Raw genomic sequence first — 23,940 nt, 5'->3', positions numbered from 1 at the left:
TTAGGGGCCGACACTTATCTTCAAATCTTCGACGCCTGTTTAATGTAATATACTCACCAACTAAATCAAACACCCCAGAAATATTATTATCATTGGATGCAGAAAAGCATTCGACATGATTGAATGGAAATACCTTTTACTACATTGGAGAAGTTTGGGTTTGGCCCAACATTTGTGCATGGATTAAATTACTGTATACTAACCCAGAAGCTTCAGTTTGCATCAACAACATTTGCTCAGACTACTTTAAACTAGAACGTGGCACTAGACAAGGATGCCCTTGTCACCACTGCTGTTTGCATTGCCATTGAACCACTGGCAATACATTGTCGAAATACTGATCAGATAAAGGGGATTAGCAGAGAAGGACTGGAACAGAAAATCTCATTATATGCAGATGACATGGTACTGTATATATCGGACCCAGAAAATTCTGTGCCTGCAGTCTTAGCAGCACTCACAGAATTTCAAAAGATCTCTGGTCTCAGAATTAATCTGAATAAAAGTGTACTCTTTCCAGTGAATTCTCAAGCATATAATATTAGATTAGACACCCTACCTTTTATCATTGCAGAACAGTTTAAATACCTCGGGTAAACATCACAAGTAAACATAAAGCTCTTTATCAACAAAATTTCGCAGTCTGCATGGAAAAAATTAAACAAGACTTGCATAGATGGTCAACCCTTCATCTCACACTAGCTGGAAGAATTAACACTGTTAAGATGAATATTCTTCCTAAGCTCCTTTTTTTATTTCAAAACATCCCAATATACATTAATAAATCATTCTTTAAGCAATTAGATTCAACAATAACCTCATTTATTTGGAATTCAAAACATCCACGCATCAAAAGAGCGACCCTACAAAGACAAAAGGCAGAAGGTGGCATGGCTCTACCTAACTTCCAGTTTTATTACTGGGCAGCAAATATACAGGCGATAAGAACCTGGACACAAATAGAAGAACATACACAGGCTTGGACCGCAATAGAAGTAAAATCCTGCAGTACTTCTTTGTATTCCTTGCTCTGTGCTCCAATAAACACACGCTATCGGCAATACACTAATAACCCAATTGTGCTCCACTCACTTAGAATCTGGAACCAATGTAGAAAGCATTTTAAGACGGAGAAGCTTCTATCTGTGGCACCTCTGCAAGAGAACCACCTCTTTCAACCTTCACAAACATATGCAGTTTTAATATCTGGAAAAATTTGGAATTAACTTGCTTAGAGATCTTTATATAGACAACGCCTTTGCATCCTATGAACAATTACATTCCAAATTTAACATTCCAGCTACACATTTCTTTCACTATCTTCAAATCAGGAACTTTGTTAAACAGAACCTTCCAGATTTTCCTCATCTTGCACCCTCATCCATGCTGGAAAAATTATTGCTCAATTTCAAGGAGTTAGACTCCATCTCTACAATATATAAAATCCTTTTACAATCCCTCCCTTTCAAAGATCCAAGAGGACACTGGGAAAAAGATCTCTCAATTAATATATCAGAAAAGGAGTGGAAAGTAGCAATGCAGAGAATTCACTCAAGCTCCATATGCAAAGCATACAATTATACAACTCAAAATTATATATCGAGCACATCTGTCTCGACTAAAACTCTCCAAAATGTTTCCAGGACATGATCCAACCTGCGAACGTTGCAACCAAGTCCCAGCCTCAACAGGTCACATGTTCTGGGCCTGCACCAAATTAACATTATTCTGGACAAAAATTTTAATTACCTGTCAGACAGCCTTGGACTCACAATCCCTCCTAACCCATTAACAGCTGTGTTTGGGGTTCTTCCAGAGGGTTTAAAGTGGAGAAAGACAAACAAATTGTGATTGCATTCACTACACTGTTGGCACGCAGACTTATTCTGATAAACTGGAAGAATCCAAACTCTCCTCTTTAAGTCAGTGGGAAACCGATGTGTTATATTATTTGAAATTGGAAAAAATCAAATACTCAGTTAGAGGATCTGTACAGACCTTTTTCAAAACATGGCAGGATCTAATCAGTAATATTTTAAAATAAGTTCATAAAGCACAGAGAATTTTTTTTAAATTAGGTATGTTTACAAGCCTTAAATTTAACGTTATTTGGCTCTCTCTCTCTCTCAGGGGTGGGGATCGATCTGTTCTTAACTCAATTTTTCTTTTTGTAAAATCTTGATTGCTTTGTATGGATTGTAATAAAATTAATAAAATAAAAAAAAAAAAAAAAAGAACATAGTGAGGATGGAAGGGGGAAGACTTGCTCGTTTCAGCCGCCTCAGGAAGTGTAGTCTCTGCTCGGCTTTCTTGATTAGTGATGAGGTGTTATGTGTCCATGTATGTTCTTCAGTTATGTGCACACCAAGCAACTTGGTACTTCTAAACCCTTGATGCTGAGTGGGATGTGATTTTCTTAAGTCCACGATTATCTCTTTTGTCTTGTTAACATTGAGAGATACATTGTTGTCTTCACATCATGCAGACAGCCGTTCCACTTTGGAGTTTCTTTGTAGCCTTTGTCGATTTTCATAAAACATTCGTCTCAGTTGATCAAGCTGCCTGTGGGACATCCTGAGGGTTTGCAGGATCCCCTCGAGGTTACTGGATATCATAGCTGGCCTATACACTGGTAATGTGAGTGTTGTGCAGAATGGAGGCAGAACCTCTGTGTTTTTCCCAGTTGATTCTGGGGTTCGTCAGGGGTGTGTTCTTGCTCCTTCTCTGTTCAATGCTTGTATGGACTTGGTGTTGGGCAAGGTCATGGGGTCCAGCGGCTGTGGGGCATCTGTTGTTGAAGAAAGATTCACGGATCTTGACTTTGTTGACGATGCTGTGATCTTCACGGAGTCGATGGAGGCTATGATCGGGGCGCTCGAGAAACTTAGTGAGGAGTCTGAGCATCTTGGCCTGCGAGTGTCCTGGATAAAAACCAAGATCCAGACCTTTAATGACCTCTTGGGCACAGCCATCAGCAGTGTGTCTGGCTGCGGAGAGAGTGTCGAACTTGTCGAGGGGTTTACTTACCATGGCAGTGACATTCATGTCTCTGGTGACTCTTCTTATGAAGTCAGTAGACGGATTGGGAGAGCATGAGGTCGCTGGAAAGGGGTGTGTGGCGCTCCCAATATCTATACAAAAAGGACGAACGTCCAAGTCTTTAGAGTCCTGGTGCTTCCTGTCTTGCTTTATGATTGCGAGACATGGACACTATCCAGTGACCTGAGACGAAGAATGGACTCCTTTGGTACTGTTTTTCCAGAAAATCCGTGGGTACCGTTAATTTAACTTTGTGTCGAATGAGCGGTTGCTCAGGGAGTCCCGAATGAGGCACATTACCTGCATTGTGAGGAAGCGTCAGTTACGGCACTACGGCCATGCGGCGCATTTCCAAAAGGGTGATTCAGCTCGTAAGATCCTCATTGTTGGGGACCAGAGTGGCTGGACTAGGCCAAGGGGTTGCCCACGTAATGCCTGGCTGGAGCAGACAGAGGGTCATTTCCGGAGGGTGGGTCTGTCTAGGGGGTTGCCAACCGGGATCCCGAGTTTTGTTGTGTAGTGGGTGCAGCGACGCACTGTACCAGTGCATGCTCCCCAACTTGACTTGACTTCAGTTAAGAAAGCAGTTTTCACACGTCATTCTTTTCTTGTAAAAGACTCCTGCTACACCCATTAATTTGCTCTATTTAGCCCTTTGATCTTCCCTCTGCTCCATTAATGCCCACAAAAATATTTTTAGAAATCTCTCCAAAACTCCTAACCACTAACACATTTCATTTATCTTACCCAATGTAAGCATTTGGCCATGTTGCTTCCAGCCCTTTGTGTAACCTTTGCTCTCTTAACCTATGAAATATTTGCCCATATGTTCAGGGATTGCTTTTTTCTTGTATTTTGTCTCCATCACTCTTCTTAATATTTTGCACTCTAGTACAGGCAGTCCCTAGCTTACGTACGAGATAGGAACTGTAGGTTTGTAATTAAGCTGAATTTGTATGTAAGTCGGAACAGGTACATTATTTTAATAAATGCTGTTGTTGACCGACTGTAACCATGTGCTCTACCAATGAATGATGGAGTTTCACCTCTCTCTGACCTTTCTATTATTTCTACTTTATTTTCAATGGTGATGGTTTTTCTCTTCTTTACTGTATCACCAGCACTACCATCAGATTTGTATTTCAGAGACATTCTTGAAGGGTGAAGAAAAAAGGTTAAGATGAGCTCTTCTGCACAGCACTGTACACGCTATCACAGCAGGAAGGCACCCGTCATCAATACGTCTGATGTACTGACCAGAGACAACTTCCTGCTATGTGCGTAACAGTACAAGCAGGCTTGCGATTGAGAATGAATGGGGGCAGTGAGGGGCGGTTCACCACACAGTCACCTCCACTATAGTATGCTGCCTGCTGCGTCCGACCACCAAGAATGAACACAGTGCGGCCAAAGGCGGGTAGTGAATCGCCCACCTTTCTGTTACATTTTTTGTGGAGGTGATAATACAGCCTGAGTTAAGACTACTGTCTTTCTTTTCTCCTTTAGTTAGGCTGTCCTAGTCAGGGGTACCAGAGCTGACTATTGCACTCGAACATAATAACATTATGAAGTGAATGGGCAATTCAAATGTTGCCAACACACTGACATTATTCTCTCTGGAATCTGCACCCTGAGGCCTGCACCCTTTAGATCATACCAATCTGTCCTCTTCGGAGTGTGTGCTGAAGACCAGTGTAATTGCCAAAACCAGCAAAGGTCTTCTATTGAAAGATCTGAAGATCGATCCCAGCACATCCCATCACAGATAGACTGTTTCTTGATGTTGGCAGCATGCTCTGACTATACTTACTGCATGCCAAACCTACCTGGAAGGGGGTCTCACTTTGAATTGCCCTTCCCAAAATTTCTTCCTTTTGTTTCAAATTCTCACTTCACACTGACAATATGAGATCACACAAGTTTAAAATAAATGTCAGGGTGCCAACTGGGTTGCCCCTTTTAAAAAGGGTGTTCAAGTCAAGTCAAGTTGGGGAGCATGCACTGGTAAAGTGCGTTGCCACACCCACTATAACACAAAACAACTTGAGATCCCGGTTTGCAACCCCCCAGGCAGACGCACAGTCCTGTCCAAACCTCCGGAAATTACACTTTATCTGCCATAGCCAGGTATTACTTGGGTGACCCCTTGGCCTGGTCCAGCCCATCGGGTCCCCAACAATGACGATCTTACCAGTCGGATCACCCTCGGAGAAACACGCCACATGGCCGTAGTGCTGTAACTGACGCTCCCTCACAATGCAGGTAATGTGCCTATTCGGAACTACATGAGCAACTGCTCATTTGACGCAAAGTCAAACCAACGTTACCCAAGGATTTTCCGGAGACACACAGTACCAAAGGAGTCCAGTCTTTGTCTCAGGTCACTGGATAGTGTCCATGTCTCTCAACCATATAGCAAGACAGGAAGCACCAGGACTCAAAAGACTTGGATGTTCGTCCTTTTGCATAGATATCGGGAGCGCCACACACCCCTTCCAGCAACCTCATGACCCCCCAATGCTTTCCCAAGCCGTCTACTGACTTCTCAGGAAGAGTCACCAGAGACATGAATGTCACTGCCAAGGTAAGTAAACCTCTCAACAAGGTCAACACACTCTCCGCAAACAGACACACTACTGATGGCTGTGCCCAAGAGGTCATTAACGGCCTGGATCTTGGTTGTTATCCAGGACACTCACAAGCCCAGACAGTCAGACTCCTCGCTCAGTCTCTCGAATGCCCCAAACAGAGCCTCCATTGACTCTGCAAAGATCATAGCATTGTCAGCAAAGTCAAGTTCCTTAAATCTTTCTTCACCAACAGATGCCCCACAGCCGCTGGACCCCACGACCTTGCCCAACACCCAGTCCATAGAAGCATTGAACAGAATAGGAGCAAGAATGCACCCCTGACGAACCTCAGAATCAACTGGGAAAAACGCAGAGGTCCTGCCTCCACCCTGCACAGTACCAGTGTATAGGCCAGCCATGAAAATTAGAAGAAGAATTTGATTCGGAACTGACCATTGGTTTCGTGCCTGTTTTCCCCGGTTTCCCGGTTCTGGTCACTTCGGCAGGGCGACCACCTTCCTCCTTTTTCAGCCGGGCTTAGGACCGTCCTTGACACTCCAATTGTCCATCTTGACAGCATCCAAATACAACAAGTTCAGCAGTTCAAATACCTTGGCTCACTGATCGAACAGAAGAAAGTCACGTCCACGGCGGAGATCCACAGTCGAATAGGTCAAGCAACCACAGCATTCGCTTCTCTAAAGTGGTGCTTGTGGAAGTGAACAAATATTTCCACTCCGACCAAATCCGCCTTTTCCTGACGCTGATCCTGCTGATTCTACTTTATGGATCCAAAACGTGGACGATACTCAAGGCTTACCTCAACAAACTCTAAATTTGCCAGATGCGTTGCCTCCGGCAGATATTACGAGTATCATTCCGAGACTGACTTCGAAATGAGGACATCCGACGGAGATGTGACAACCTACCACTAATCGAGGAACAAATTCAAACACGTCGACTGCGATGGTTTGGTCATGTATGTCAAATGGATGCAAGCCGACTACCACACCAACTCCTCTGGCGTGATCGACCCACCCAGTGGCGAATCCAACGAATGGCACCGAAGAAAACATGGCTAAAACAGATTGAAGATTACACCAGAAATCGCAGAATAAATCTCGATGAGGCCAGAACAATCGCCAACGATCGTCATGCATGGAAGCGAGTTGTGAAGGAGAACCGAAAACCACTGGCACCCACAGCAGCTTAGGAGCCGATCTAGACCCAACACCAGCTAGGGATCAGAGAGAGAGAGAGAGGCCAGCCATGATATTCAGCAACCTCAAGGGGATCCCGTGAACCCTCAGGATATCAACTGAGTCGAACGCTTTGCGAAAACCGACAAAGGCTGAAAAGAAACTCTGCAAATATTCACATTTGCGCGCTATGAGATCCTTCAGTGGCAGGATGCAGTTGAAGGCAGACTTCTTAGGCGTAAAACCAGACTGTTCCGGTCGCTGGTAGGTGCGCAAGTGATTACGGATCCTATTGAGGACGACCGTAGCAAAGACCTTACACTGAGCGCAGTGTTATCCCCCTGTAGTTGTTACAATCTAGGCGATCACCCTTCCCTTTCCAGACAAGTACGGCAAGTCCCATTTCCAGTCAGTTGGGATGATGCCAGTCTCCCAAATGGAAGCAAAGATTGCATGCAATACCAGGAGGGCAGCCTTACCACCTTTTAATTTATCAGTAAATGAAATTACTGAAACTATACTCAAATAACGATACCATCACTTAAGTATTTTTACTTGTATCAGCTTCTTTATATTACTGGGCAGGGCCCTCCTCACTGTCCCGTTTCACTAATACGCAGGCGAAGCCGCGGGGGATGGTTAGTAATACAATAAATGAAAACCCATTGATGGAGAGCTGTGATGCTGTTTTTTCTTTAAGCACATTCAATTATGAAGCATAATTTACCTATATTTGATTAATTTTGCTAGCTTAATACACAGGAGGTGAGGCATTTAGTGGGTGGCACAGCCCTTCGTATATTTCTTTGTATGTGGCCCCCAGTGAAAAAGGTTTTGACACCCCTGGTCTAAGGGAAGCATTATTGATAATGTTTCATATATCATAAAAAAATGTATTATTATCTTATGTTACTAAAAACTAAATGCTTCACGCTAAATTTGTTATTAAGGGATAATTTTGTTGAGAATTAACAAGATTATAAATAACTAAGTTAAAATAATTGGCCTCCCTAATACATCTACCTTGTAAGCAAAACATTGGATTAATTTGTAATTCTTGATAATGTATTTGTTAATGCATTCTTGAAATAGAAACCAGTTAGACTGAATTGTGCAGGCTAATTCACATTTCTTCATACATGCTCTTGACCCAAGTGTTTATAGGCTGTAAGGATGGTCTGCATGGACATACAAATTTGGGTTAAATCATTACATTATTTCACACTAATAATCCTGTCTATCTTTTGTTAATTATAGAGGAGGGAAGTTGAGGATTGCATCTGGCTGAAATAGGTAGTCTTGCAAGAAAAAAGACTCTAGCAAAAAGACAAAGATGAACAATGAGCATCACTACTAGTCTTATGAACTAGGCAACACCCAAATTGGAAAATCAGATAAAATGGTAAATATTTATTTCAAACTGCAGTATATTAAAATTAATAGGTGAGTTCTGATTGTAGGCATTACTTACTTATATGCGATCTTGCGTGCATAGTGAAGACAATTTTTTTTGAGATGACTCTGAAAATCTGACGGCCGACATACAGCACCACATTCAGGGCAGCAATAAGGAGGCTTGCGAGAGTGGATTCTTTGATGAGCAGCGTAGCTGCATTTATTAGGCAGCATCATCAAACACTCACTGCAGGTCTAAATATAGGACAAAAGCAAATCTGTATAAACTTGAAGTACACATAATCTCAAAATTTAAGCAAAATACACAATCAAACAGAACACACTTCTATATAATATACTGTTCTTTAAAGGATTACTTCACCCAAAAATGACATACTTTTTTATTGTTACTTACCCCATGTAGTTTTTAATCTAATATTTTATACAAGAGTTAATCAGGATTAGAGATGCTAAATATCAGTCTGTGGGGCATTTGCTTATGACAGGTAAACCAATCCAACGTCAGGTGCTAGGATCAGAGATTGGGAAATGCAGGGTGAACCTTAAGTGCCCTAAAGTCATTACTGCCTTTATATCTCTCTCTCACTTGACCCTGAGAAAGAGTGATAGATAACCCCCTAGGCCTGGCTCTAAACAGATAATACCAAGAGTATCTAGCAACTGCCTTCACGGTTTCTTCCTGACTTGCAATTACTCTTGCTGCTAGAACAGACTCAAACTTTTATATTTGTTTCTGTTTCAGACAATGGATGACTGCCACATTACAAATAAAATAGCCTTTGCCATTCATTAACATATTATCATTATTTGCACCTCAACTGCAATAGGTTTAAATGTGCTGATTTTCTAATGGAGTGGATTTTCAATATGTTGATTGCTGTTAATAACATACTATGTTAATCATGTAACAAACCAAGATGTTCTAGAATTGTGAATTTGTTGGCCAATTAATATAATGAACAACAACAGATATGATACATTTTCCAAGGATATTGAACCCAAAATTAATGATGAGTTGAAATACACGTAATTTGAGATGAATATAATCATACTAGAAAAAAAAAATTACTACATTAAACACGTACCTTCCAGCCAGATTGTCCAGGTTTCTGATAGTGGCTTGCAAGTGCAGGATAGTCAGGGGCTTGTTTATTACAATCAAGACATTTAAATCCACGCTGAGTCACCTTTTCTGGATACAAAGGCATAACTGGTTCGGTGTTTGCTACAGTCTCTGGCACTGATGAATTTGAGGTAATAGGTGTAGCCTGTAGAGCAGAGGTTACAGAAGAAAATGCAGAAGTAGAGGCAAACATTTGCTCAGGTGGAATGGGTTTCATAAATAGCTGTGAGCACTGCATAACAATACCCTTAGTTTTGTGTTCTCTAGCATGGGCAAGTAGACTACACTTGTTGTAAAACAAAAGTGTCTTGGCACAGTGGTTGCATGCTACTTCAATGTGCATGCTCCTCCTACCATAATGCTGTGCAAGACTTTTCTCAAGTCCAAAAGAGTCCCCACACTCCAGGCAACGGTAGCCACGTGTGGGCAAATGAATGTTGCATTCTGCCGGTGGGTTTAGATTAGGTACATATAATGGAACAGGATTGGCACTATTTAAAAGTTTATTTAAAGCTACAACTACAGCATTGGGGAATGTTGGGACTGGTGTAGATGCAGCTTTTTTAACCTGGTGTACCAGTGGAACAGTACTGCACACAACCTGTGTTGTTAACTGTGTCTGGTTTTGTCTCTGGGCAGCTGACCTTGCAGTAACTGAAGCAGCAACGCTGTGGGGTACCAGATTAAGGTTTGCCAAATGAACAGCTTTTGGAAGGAGGTTTGCAGTTGAAAGAGTTGAAGTCATCTGATTTTGCTGGACTACATTTGGAGAACTCACAGTGCTATTACTATTCCCGTTACAGAGTAAAGATGCAGTGGTTGCTTCTGGAGTCTTTTCACATCTTTCTTGTTTCCTGTTACTTAATTTTTGGTTTTCATTAGATGGAATAACAAATGTAGAGGAATGTTTTTTAGGTGTTTTAATTTTTTCACTGTGACTTGTATTCTCATGACTGCTAAGAGAGGGTGATGAAGAAGGCGTGACATTTAATGCTGAATACTCAAGAGCTGGATATTGCAATGGTGAAGATTCTGGTGGAGACTGCAGATCCTCTTGCTCTGAATCTGGTAGCACACTTGTTACAGTTCTCTTAATTAGCCCGGAGGAGGTCTTTATTGTTTTTATTCTGACTTTGGGAATGGCTGGAGGAGAGCCTGCAGTGACCGATGGAGAAGCTTTGCTACTGCTTTCACTACAAATACTCACAGGACTATCTGGCTGCTTTGTGGCACATCTTTTCACTACTTCCAATGGGCTTCTTGGACTTTTTGGTGACTTGGAAATTTTAGGGCTGATTTTAACTTCTTTCAATGACACAGACACTTCTCTTGTTATTAATGGTGGTTCATCCATTACTGTGTCTACCTCTTCAGAATTGAGTGCTGCTAGAGCAGCTAAGCAAGATGAAAACTTTGAATTTTCAGATTTAATATGATGGCGAGATGGAGCTAATAATGAAAGATTTGGATCAGATTCAATAACTTTCACTGGCTCATCTAAATCACTATCCACACTACTCAAAGGAAGCAAATCCATGCCATGAAAGTCTTTTTTTTTTGCATGCTGCTTGACAGTATCTGTTTTTTTGTCTTCAACTGTTACTGGTTCATCCCAGTGTATTTCACAGTCTTTATCAGGAATGTTTGCACTCTCGCTTTTAGCATCATTCATGTAGCACTGATCAAACATATTGAAGTCAGCTATGTTTTTCTGATTGTCTAACACAGAGCATTCTGAAGTATCAAATAATGAAGGAACAGGAAAGTCTGCAGGTTTGTGTACAACTGCATTACTAATTTCAGAGTCATCTGGCTCTGGACTGGAAATAGGGCTGAACTGAGAGAAAGACGGCATTGTGTCAGTATGTTGAACAGCATTTCTTTCAAGAAGGCTACTTGAACTACTTCCATTCATGAAAGCAGAATCATAGGTACTCTGTGTGGCATTTTGACAGTCAGGGATGTGATCCGGGCTCTGAAAACCATTTTGTAATATATTTTGTCCAAAAGGACTGCTGTCTTTCTCAGGGCAAGATTCTAGAGAGTCCTGGCGGCTTGTGTTCTTCACAATTACACTGACAACTGGGACATCAGGGGCTATGACAATGTTCTCATCCACACACATCCCTGCTGGCTTTATGTGTCCTTCCACTTCATCACTGTTCGACTGAATAGCCTCTTTGGCATCCAAGCCAGTGGCATCAGGAATATCAAAAGCAGCCAAGAGATCATCAAAATCTGGGGTTTTCATGTCACCCATGTTTGAAATCTTAAAAAAACCTACAATGAAAAAAAAATGTAAACCTTTACAACATAAAATTTGATTTTAAGAATTACTCATTTAAAATATCAGTATTAGTCATCTTTTAGATTTCTGTGATGAAATGCATAAAATGAAAAGACTGCAGATTTTAAATGTACACTGAATGCAATCAACCAAGCAGAAATACTATAGATGAAAAAAATGCAAACAAAAAAGCTTAGAAATCATCACACTCTTAATTCACTGAAACAAAAAAACAAAAGGTTAATTACAAAATCATGTTTCTCAGATGCCCTAATTATTCATTACTTGATAAATGCTGTAAAAATTCTTTCACATACCTTATAATAATTTGAGATTGAGTAGAAATCATTTAATTATTTTTACTACTGTTCAGAATAACAGTGTAAATTATTTCTTCCAAATATTTCATTATTACATATTCAATACATGAAAAACAGTAATAATTATTGATATATAAACTTTAAAACTTAAACAGTTCCATTTACAAAGTACACAGGTTAAAGCAATAAGGAATTAAAGAGTGCTGCAAGCCTATGAATCAAAAATCTTAACAAAAAATAGGTATACTTTTTTTTTTTTTTTTTTACCTGAGTTTTTCTAGAGATCACTAATGAGGAGGTTAGTTGCAGAGCTGAAATTCCCATTTGGCACATGCCCAGAGGAGCCTAAAAGCAGGTTAAAAGCATAGAGTTAAAAGTGCATGACCTACACCTTTAAAAATCTCTCTCTCATATATAACTGGGGGATCCTTTCCTAGAAAAGAGAACATATTTCACAGAAATTACTAAACGTACTAAGAAGAGCTAAATTAGGCAGGAACCACCTTAGGTGGTAATAGACTTTTTAGCTTGTTAATGAAAATAACAGTAAAAAATAAAACATATGTCTCTCTAATATAAAAAAAAATCTTGGAAGGTTGGAAGGAGACGAGACGTGATTTTCTCAGAGAGACACTTTCATGTCCCGCGAGATGAGTCTTTGTGCCAAGAGATTTAACCACGCCCGGGGCTGGAAATAAAACAAAGAGTAGATGACAAAGTAGAACGTCGTAAAGAAATTCAAAAACATTGCCGCAGTGCACAGCAGGGTTAGAGATAATGGAGGTATGAAAAAAAAAAAAAAGGATAGTAAAGATCGCATTAGCGCAAACAAACAGAAATTATTACTCGGTGAAATAACGGAACAGCAAAAAGAGACTATATATATTGTTTAGACTTAAAGTTTAAGTCGGAGACATGTACTGTAGATCATCAAATTTGTGTTACCATTAGGTGAAAAAAAGATGTAGTGTTTCTTCTCAATGAAGAGGGATATCCACGAGAATTAAAAGATCAGTTGTTTGGTGGAAGTCAAATCCCACAAAAGAAATCTTTTCTCATTTGTGTGAATGCTATTGCCAGACACATTTCTTGTAGAGAGAAAGAAACGATATTCACTAACGGGCAGTTATACGTTGTGTTGTCACGTTGTAATTCCAAACATGGAATCAAAATTCAATGCGATATTGATGAAAAGGTAAAAGCGAAAAGAGATTGAATACATGGACATAGGTGATATGACAGAAGTGTGCCGCACGAGATGCACGGCACGGCAGCAATCCAGCAGCTGATTGAGCAAAGAGGAGGTTATATATATATATATATACTAGCAAAATACCTGCGCTTCGCAGCGGAGAAGTAGTGTGTTAAAGAAGCAATGAAAAAGAAAAGGAAACATTTTGAAAATAACGTAACATGATTGTCAATGTAATTGTTTTGTCACTGTTGTGAGTGAGGAGTGTTGTTGTCATATATATATACATATCTATACATATACACATATATATACACATATATACATACATATATATATCTACATATATACACATACATACATACACACACATATATACACACAAATACATATATATATATACATACATACACACACACATATATAAACATATATATACATATACATACATATCTACATATATACACACACAGCTATTTCGTATCAGTGCAATACGCTGCTTGTTAAAACGGATGACTCCCGCTCTTACGTGCAAGTCTGTGTGGATATTATGAACTATCAGATTTGTTCAAGTTCTATTTAAATTTTAAATAGAAGGAATTTTTATTTAGTCGACAGAAATATCTTTGGTAGGAATGGTAAAACAGACAGGAATATTATTCTGAATAAATCAACTCAAACCTTAAACAACTTATAATATTTTGCTCTCCATAAAAATATATCCTGTCTAAATTATACAAGTTAGAAATAAAGTAAACGTTAAAAGAACAAACATTCAAATTTCTTTACTCTTATGTAATTTTATATAAAAATAAACTTAGATTTTAAATATCCCAAAAGATTTTGCTCTCCATAAAAATATATCCTGTCAAAATTATACAAATTCAAATATGAACATGCTGCATAACAAAACCTGGAAATATAAATAAAATGTGTTCCTTTCAGCAATAACAAATCAAATCATTCAGTTGTCTTTGCTCATATGTCATTTTAGAGCTGGACGCCTGGCATCTTTTTTTGGCAACAGGTTCGTTTCTGTTTGGTGTGAGGTTCTGTGTTGTGGAGATTCTCAGGATGGATTGCAGGTGCTCATCAGTGAGGCGACTCCTGTGTGCTGTTTTGTTAGTCTTTATCACTGAGAAGAGCTTCTCACACAGATATGTGCTACCAAACATGCACAAGGTTCGAGCCGCATGTAGACGGACTTTTTGTTCTTCAAAGTCACCAAAGCGCCGCAAACTCAGTGCGCTCAGTTTATCAGCAAAGTGCGATTTGGGAACACCGTAGTGACGACTTGGTTTAACATTACTTGGCAACAGGGAAAGTGGGGCAAGGTGCATTTGTGTCTCCCATAAAAGCAGCTTCACTTGAAATCACTTTGTGATTGTGCACGGTAAAACGTCCGCTGAAGTGTCAGATTCTTATTTAATTATTCTGCTTTCTGTATCTTCTGCATTGCATTCAGGTTACCCTGATGTTTTGTCTCATAGTGCCGTCTTAGATTAAATTCTGTAATTACAGCCACATTAGCTCCACAAATGAGACACACGGGTTCAGTAAACATATACTCAGCCTCCCATCGGTTTTAATGGCTCTATTTTCAGAATCAACTTTTCTCTTCAGCATCGTGTGAGCTAGCTTCGCAATAACTTGCAGCATCATAAGCTAGACTTGATTAACGCGTAAGTGTTCGCAAGGCAGCTGAAGCGCTGCATTATGGGATCTGTAGTTTATTGTGTTACCAGCGCTTCATATACCCGGCCATTAATAACAATAATACAGTATATAAAATGATCTCGGGCCGGATATAATTACACCGGCCGGATGTGGCCCGCCCCTTGAGTTTGACACATATGGACTAAATAGAACTTGAAAAGATATATTTTTTCAAATGTGATCGCAATTCAGATAGAGTTGACGCACTACAGCCTGCATGCCTCAATAAGTCATCCTCCCTCGCTCTTACTTTTTACCGCTCATCTAATGAATACACTGAGTATGGCTTTACCAAAACAATCATTGATGGCTAATAAAGTATCCATTATTCGAGTATGTAGATCGGGATATATATATATATATATATATATACCCGCGTATCGCAGCGAGAAGTAGTGTGTTAAAAAGCTAGAAAAGAAAAGGGAACATTTTAAAATAACGTAACATGACTGTCAATATACAGTATTTGTTTTGTGAGTGTTACTGAGTGTTGCTGTCATCAAGGATTTGATTATCATTATTTCTTTCAATCAGGTTCGTATTTGTAGGATGTGTTGTGTTCAAGTTACATTCCGTGTTTGTCAATCGTTGTAAAGATGACAGGTTTCTTTCATCGATTCGCTTCTTACTGCATCAATAAACAGCTCGTCTTCTTCTTTATCTGAGACCTGACACACTGCATGCACGGTTTTTTTACACTGTCTTCCTTTAGCGGGACATTGACTTTTTCCACCGTGTGCTTTGTTTCCGCAGTAGCTGGATTTATGAATATGCTTGTATGTATCAGACGCTTCATATTTTTGCTGCCTTTTCAATTGTGTAATTCGGTTTTGTTCAGCGCTCTTTGGAACCGTTGCTTTTTATCTGTGCACTGCGTCAGTTCACGTGAGCTGCTCGGTGTACATGCAAGGTTCCCAGCTGTGCTGGTGCCATCTCGTGCGATGTCCATGGCTGTATTTAATGTTACATTAGTACTTTCTCTCGCAGTTTCGCTGAGTTTGTGTCAAACACCACCCTGACCATCTCATCTTCCTCTCCATAAGCACAGTCCTTCACCCGTGAATATTTAGTGGGAGTTTGCTATTGGATTGCCACTGACGGACGGCCTTATATGGGCAGGCACTAAATTACAAACGCCAGCAGCAGCCTGTCTATGAACTTAATTTAAAGTGTAGGTTTACATCGTGCTTTGTTTCAAGTAGCAGAACTCATGAATATGGTTGTATATGTCACTCGCCGCTTCTTATTGTTTCGCTGCCTTCTCAATTATATAATGCATGTTTTCTTCAGCGCTTTTGAGGTCTTCCTGGTTTTCTATGTACTGCGTGATTACGGGGAGGCGTGATGATGTCACACTAAACTCCCCCCACGGCGTTCAAGCTCATCTCCATTACAGTAAATGGAGAAAAACAGCTTCCAGTTATGACCATTACGCGTAGAATTTCGATATAAAACCTGCCCAACTTTTGTAAGGAAGCTGTAAGGAATGAACCTGCCAAATTTCAGCCTTCCACCCACACGGGAAGTTGGAGAATTAGTGATGAGTCAGTGAGTGAGTGAGTGAGTGAGGGCTTTGCCTTTTATTAGTATAGATATTATATATATATATAAAATGTATTTACTTCCTATTGTATCACTGTTTAAAAGGGGATTTCGGAGGTGCGACCGCATCTCCTTCGGATGCATTCAGCCCCCCTCTTCACAATGCAAGCGGCAGAAACGTGAAGTAGCTGGCGCATAGCACAGGTCTGGGGTGACAAGCGGCTGGCTGGCAAGCGAAGCGAGCAGGGGGTGAAGCCCCATAGTTCTTATTAAGTTCATTTTAGTTACATCTATTCCCTCAGGTTGCTTTCTCAACATTCCTTTCATTGCAGTTAAAACAAAATATTTGAACATCTCTGCACAGTTGGAAAACTATTTTGGTCAAATTCTGAAAGGCTAAACTTTTCTAATTTCACTTCGGGCACATCTTACACTACAAGTCTTGCATTCCTGTCTTGTAGCTAAGAGGAGCAAACAAAACTATAGTTGTGTGTCAGGCAGATACAGAAGACAATTAGACACAGATGTTAGTGCTAAAAATAGAATTAGGTTTAAAATGACATATGTTTTCCAGTAGATTGATTTATTAAAATTATATTTCATGTAAGGAAATTATCATATTAAGTAAACACTATGGATTAGAGCAGGACCAATTCACAACATTACAACATCCAACATACCACTGTCAACACAAGAAAGTCTTCTTGTATGTATTTAGAAGACTCAAGAGATTCATAAATTTGCAAATTTGTTAAGTCAAAAAACATGGTGAGCTTATGGATAAATGTGTCACAGCAGTGAGTTTCCCAACTGAGCTATAACATTTTAAAACTCACTCTGTCCAATTCCCAAGTGGATCACTTAAATTTATATTGCCATCTGAAAATAAGTGTCCATTTCTCTTTATAGAAAAAAAAGTTAATTCAGCTATTAAAGGAGTTGGTAGTTACTGAAGGAAAATTATCTTCTGTATAGACAGGCAAAAAACATCTGCCTTACATAACAGGTAATACAGATGCAAATATCTTGGATATTTAGCTGGAAACTTGCCTAGTCCATAAACAGAACTCTGGCATACCAGTTTTCATTACCCAGATGGTATGAACTGCAAGGGATGCAGCATCCTCTGCAGACAGGTTGTAAAAATAAGCAAACTGGAGAATGTCAGAATAAACGTTCATGTGTCCCTGAACCATCCTCTCAAAGCACTTATCTTATATGTAAACGTCTAGATGTGGAAGTGTGTGTGTCTGTCTGTCCGGAAGTGAGAGGGGGAGTCGGGGTAAGGGTTCTACCTCCAAGGAAACAGAAATTTGCTTAGCCGCTAATACACAAGCAAGGCGAGCACCTTAGCAAAACGGTATCCCTTTTACTTTTGTTTACGCCGCTAATACACATGCGAGGCAAGCAAGTCGACACAATGAAACCTCTGAAGAAAGACAAAGTTGCTTAGTCGTTAATGCATAAGTGATGCAAGCCCGTTGACAAAACAAAACCTTGTAGGAGAGTAGTTCCTTGCAATCACCTGACATCTCTGCATTTCAAATTGTTTTCTGATGATTTCAATAGTTTCTAGGCCCCCAGGCTTTTTACAGCACAGGCTTACACAGCTAGTTAGTTATACTAGAAGTTCCCTGCGGTTCCACCCGCATAATAGTGAAACAGGACAAACTTTAGAAGTCAACAAACAAAGATGTATCACTAGTTAAGCGTTGGCAAGTTACACTTCCAAAACGCAGAGGCAGACCGACTCATCACTCCTGATGTCATGCTTCCATCTCCCCTCAGCCTGCAGCGTCTATCTCGGATTAGCGTAAATATTTCTCTCCTGAAAGCAAACTATGATAACAAGTGCGATGAGAGAAGTCGCAACATCAACTGGAATGTTCAAGCAAATTACAGAAAAAAAAACCTGATCTAAATCTGTTAATTAGTTCTTGTGTGAAAAGAGGACAGACATACAGACAGATATTGTATTTTATATATAGAGATTATATTATTATAACTGGACTGTGTTCTATGGGTCTGTTGTTTCAGACAAGTTTTGATTTCTTAGACATAGGAATAACTATTCTCCTTCTGAAGCAAGCAGGGACCACATATTCTGTCAGAGAACTATTAAGGATGTCAAAGATGTGACCTAATTGGCAGCTCTGAGTATATAAAAACAAAACAAAAAAAAACAAAAAAAAAAAAACAAGCACACCCAGAATTCACATCCGGGCTGGATGCTCTGTTGCAGAGTTTAATTTGTATTTCAGGCAGATGAATGTTAGGCTGCTTGTTATAGTGATCAAAATGTGCACAAAAAGCCTTAAGCTGATTAGAAAGGGCACATGCAGGTGAGACTGGATTAGATCTTACATTATAGTCCATAAGCATTTCTAGTCCCTGTCTAAGTTTTTGAGAATTATTATAGATGCTAAATTCCATATTTAATTTACTCCTGGACTGACATTTCACCACTTTAATTACTTAGTTTATATCTGGTTTTCTTGTATGTTTCAATACTACTGTCTTGAAACACATTGCTGCGTGCTTTCAGTAAATTTCTTACGTCAAAGGTAAATTCCTTACCTCAGCGGTGATCTATGGTTTCTAAAAAGGAAATATGCAGATATTTTAATACAGACACAGTTGGCCACACACTCTGATGCATCCTTTAACAACATCTGCATACTCATATAAATCTGATCAGAAGTCATTAATCACATCCCTGTTTACACAATCAAAGCAATCCTGCATATTTTCCTCTGGCTCTTTAGTCCAGTAGTGCACCAAATATTCTTGTTGGCTCTTCATGTTTCAGTCTTTGCTTATAAGCTGAAAGCAGGAATACTGACAATATCACTGAGCTCACTGTACTTGTTGGCTTGAAGATAAGTAGACAGCAATAAAAAACACTGGAAAACTCCTTTGGAAAATAAAACCAAATATATTTGATGAATAAATATTCCAGATCAGATGAACACTACCTTGCATGTTTAGAAACATTCGGAGATTCTGTTAATGGAGTTAATCTTGGCCCAAATGTTGTTTAATTGATTATCCAGCAACTTCATGCTTTGCATAAAAATGCTGGGCACAGGAGGTCAGATGTTGTAGTGTTTTGTTGTCACCTGGACACTTTCCTTACATCTCCATTTTCAAGGTCTCCACACCCACCCACTTTTCTATCCAAACTGTGTATATCAGCGTGCATTTAGGTCTCCTTAAGGATATGAAACCTTCAGTTATTAAGGACTAAAATGAAAGTTCTTTTTTCTACTTCTCAAACCAAACTTTGTTAAACTGAAGGCAAAAAACAAGAATATTATTGTGCAACAATATAATACAGAAATTCAGGAAACAGGCTGGGATTGTTTACTTAAAAACGTAATCAGGTTCATTCTTTTTTATTTGACAGACACCTGCCAATTCATGTCTGTGTTGAGAAATTTAAAGAAACACACAATCAACCAGTTCAAAAAAAACACACAATCAGTTCTTTAACATGCTTATAGTGTGACAACTGCCTTTTCACATGAATCTGAAAAGTACAAAAATCAGTGACACACACAAACAGATTACAAACAATGACAAGCATAACTTGAGTATTACGAAAGTAGGTTGTAGAAGGCTGCCACCTCTCTAACTTTGAGAAGAAGGACAATCCAGCAGAAAAATAAGGACTTTGAAGGACACTTTTCTCTATGATGCCAAAATTCCATTTTACATTCTCTTATGGTCTTCTAGAAATATCACTTGATGTTGGCAACAGCTCTTTGTGAAATCTCAGTGCAATTATGTTTAATTACAAACTAATACTTATTGTCACCCTCACAATCATTTACTCCAGTTTGGAAAAAAGTAGAAAGGCATAAAGAGAACATGCAAATCCACACAGACAATCAGGTACTGGATTGGAACCTAATATGCTTCATCAGTAAAGTGGCAGTGCTATTCAGTCTGCACTACTGTGTCATCTAAGCGAAGAAAATGTTCATTATTTTTTGACTAAATATCTCCTAATTTATAAATTAACTTACACTTACAACCTTATGTTGACTGCTCAACTCTGTTAACGGCAACGTTAATTTTTCTCTTATTTTTATCATCCTGAGGTATCCTGTATTTACCCAACTCAAGGAGGTTCTATCACAGCATATGGAAGCATATATAAACATGAGCGGTAAAAAAGGGCTCAGAAAGAAACAGAAAAGAAAACCAAAGCTACATCCAAGCCTAGACAGGCATCAAGTCCATGTCTAACCTCAAGGTATGGCCTTACAGAGACTCACCCAGAGCAGACGGGCGAAAGCACAGACCTCTAAACCTAGGAGTCTTATAGTGCGCTTCGAGAAATTACAAATTAAATTACATCTAATGTCACTTCTCAGACAGAAACAAGAAATGAAATTTGAAAAAAACCATATTCACATTTTTCGGGATTTCTCATCCTCAACAGCTGCTAAGCTTGCAGCTTTTTACAACATTAAACAGCGGTTACAGAAAGCTGAGATCAGAAAGTTGATATTCAAGACAAGCATTACATCTTTAACACTACGGAGGAAGCAGAAAAAGAGTTAAGAAAGTTGACTCTGAAAGTTTTTTGAAATACGATAGTGAGTCGCATCCTGTCATGGCAAAGAAGATCTTGTTGGTTGTTTGATCTGCTTGCATTGATACTGGTACTGTAATTATATATCTTTTTCCCTTTTCTGACAATTTTTGTTTATGCTTTAATTACAATTATATGCATATTATATGCATATATGAATGTATATGTCAAAGAATTTTTTTTTTTTTTACTCTTCTAAAGGAGACTGTTTAACATCATACGCTTGGGTTTATTGTTATTGCTGTTATCATATTAGGGTTTACTATGCTTATCCAGGGACACTTTTTAAAACCATTCCCTGGGATTACTATTTTACTATCTCAACATTGCTGAAGATTAGATTTTATACTTTATAGTAAATGGACTGTATTGGCAATAGATATCTCAATTTTATTCCTCATACGCCGCTGCTGGGGGTATTGCTTTGTTTTGGACATGCTCTGTCTCTAGGTATGTCAGAGAACTGGGACCTCAAGTGAGGAGGCAAAACGGGGCGGGGGAATAGACGACGACAAGGGGTAGAGAGAAAGAAAGAGAGTAAGCTATCTCTAATCTATCTTTTTAATCCTTGTAATTATAAATGCTAACGTAACAATAATTCAGATCAATAATTCCTGGGAAAATTGGAAATTAAGGTCAAAGCTGTCTTATTTTCAGTTAGACTAAAAAATGACAATAAAACTCAGAAGTAATGTCTCAAAGACTGGAAAGTTAACGTGAGCTGGAATGTTAAAGGTCTGAATCACTAATTAAAGAGAAAGAATGTATTCTCTCACCCAACAGGTCTAAACGCTAAAACAGTACTTAGAGAACCACTTATTAAGCAAGGATCAGTTTCGGCTGCACAAAGACTGGACAAGAGGTGTGGGAATTCTTATACATAGAACAGTCTCATTTGTAATATCAGATGTAGCATCTGATCCTGAGGGGAGATTTGTGATTGTCATAGATAATCTATTTAACTGTAAAGTGATTTTAATAAATATTTATGCACCCAATGTCGATGATAGGGAATTATGCAAAATGTATTTGCATCCATTCCCAATGTGAACACATAAAATTATAATCACTGGGGACTTTAATTGTGTTTTAAATCCAGACCTAGATAGGTCTCCTACCAAAGGGATGATGACATCTAACACTGGAAAGACAAATACACAGTTTGTAACTGACCACAACTTATCAGGCCCCTGGGGCCTCATGTATAAACGGTGGGTACGCACAGAAATGTTGCGTAAGAACTTTTCCACGTTCAAAACGCGATGTATAAAACCTACACTCGACTTGATGTTTTCTTGGAGGAAGCAAGTGGATAGGACTGGCGAGCTTTGTTGGGCTGAATGGCCTGTTCTCGTCTAGATTGTTCTAATTCTAATTCTAATTCTAAAGCCACGCACTTTTCCACGGTACATCATGCCTTGTCGTACGCAAGTTCTCCGCTCAGTTTTGCAAACTGGCGGCACCCAGCGTCAAAGCAATGGTACTGTTCTTGTGTGATTACTCATTATTTTCATGACGCGGCTTTATAAATACAAAGAAACTAACCGCATATTGTTCATTAGTGTAATGCATCTGATTGTAATTAACTCGTAACAATATAATGGTCCAGGGAACAGCCATAGTATTCCAAATACCATAACTGCTTTAGCGTTGTTACTCTCACTTCTCCTTCTTCTTCTTCTTCTTTCAGCTCCTCCCGTTAGGATTTGCCACAGCGGATCATCTTTTTCCATATTACTCTCACTGCACGACTCGGAGTATTTATATCACTGTATCTGAGTGTGAATCACAGCAGCAGCTGATCGGAAAGAGAATTATCGGTATACAGCTTCAAGTACACGCTGTCTCAGCCACTGCAAAACGTTTTAAAGCCTTTCCTGTACAGACCTCGCGGTTCAGAAACAGTTTAATCCCAAGAACTTTAAATGCACTCAATCAATTGCTCCTTGTAGAACGGTTTGTACTTATAAGTACAATCACCCCACTGTAAACTTGCATTACAGTTATATCATCTCACAACCTGGGCCACTTTATAAAGCGCGTACTTACATATGATGACGATATCATTTTTAAGGTGAAATACAGCAAAATATGTTTGTTAAATTATACACATAAAACTTTAACTTCATTTAAATAATCTATATTCTTCACTGGGAGTGTCGTGAAGGATAGAATAATTAAACATGTACTACGAAGATATTTCAATGTTCTTTAAACGTTTTGAAGAATCGGCGCTAAGCTTACAGATGGCTTAACGTCTATTACAGAGCTGATTGTATGGCGATCGTTACTTGTGGAAAGAAAAGCAAGGACTCTTGGGCGCTGCCAATATATATTGAATATAAAACATAAAGAGAAAATAACAACACAGCTAAAAACGCAGAGACAAATTTTGACAAAAGATAAATGCTTGTCATGAGCACGAGGCTGCTGTGCAGTGTCCACAACGGACGTGGCCATCCACCATGATAAGCTACCTTATTGACATTGGCCGACGAAGGAGCCACCGATTCTTCCTCTGCCCAGTGCCACCACAAGCCTAGTGCCGCAATAAATTATTTCATCGAAGTGAAACACATGTTTAATAATGTGCTTTAGCTCCTATCATCATGAAAATGACATCACATATACATCTCAGTATTTTAGTTATTCAGAGAGCTGTAATATCACGAATGTAATGGACTCTGTGTCCAGTTGGAGGAAGAAAGCCAGTTTAAGAAGCAAGTAGTGATTCACACACATAGAGCACATACGAGTAGAAGATCAAATACAAAACAAAGCATTTAACGTGCTACTTTAATTACGATGTGATTTGAGAAACTGGTTAATTAAACGATTTTAAGATAAAGTTTATAATGTTCTACTAAATGACAAAATAAACTATGTGATTAAAGTGGAAATGTCGAGATTGAAGTTGACATTTCGTGCTTTTTCTC

General features: G+C 39.2%; 1 protein-coding gene across 2 annotated transcripts in view; it reads right to left on the bottom strand.

Moving 5' to 3' along the window:
- The window catches only part of znf592 (zinc finger protein 592), a 98,725-nt gene that overhangs the window by 24,965 nt on the left and 49,820 nt on the right, over positions 1-23,940 (bottom strand). Inside the window, exons 2-4 of one of the 2 annotated variants that reach the window (XM_039773406.1) lie at positions 12,222-12,299; positions 9,310-11,627; positions 8,280-8,458 (exon numbers count right to left, since the gene is read on the bottom strand). In XM_039773406.1, coding sequence (XP_039629340.1) covers positions 8,280-8,458; positions 9,310-11,607 — 2,477 coding nt within the window. In that variant the 5' untranslated portion in view covers positions 11,608-11,627; positions 12,222-12,299. The remainder of the gene's footprint in view (positions 1-8,279; positions 8,459-9,309; positions 11,628-12,221; positions 12,300-23,940) is intronic. The other variant, XM_039773407.1, reaches the window with a different exon arrangement.

The sequence above is a fragment of the Polypterus senegalus genome, chromosome 12 (assembly GCF_016835505.1).
Source record: "Polypterus senegalus isolate Bchr_013 chromosome 12, ASM1683550v1, whole genome shotgun sequence".
NCBI lineage: Eukaryota > Metazoa > Chordata > Cladistia > Polypteriformes > Polypteridae > Polypterus > Polypterus senegalus.
The sequence above is the reverse complement of the archived record's forward strand: the minus strand, read 5'-3'. Positions and strand labels throughout refer to the sequence as shown.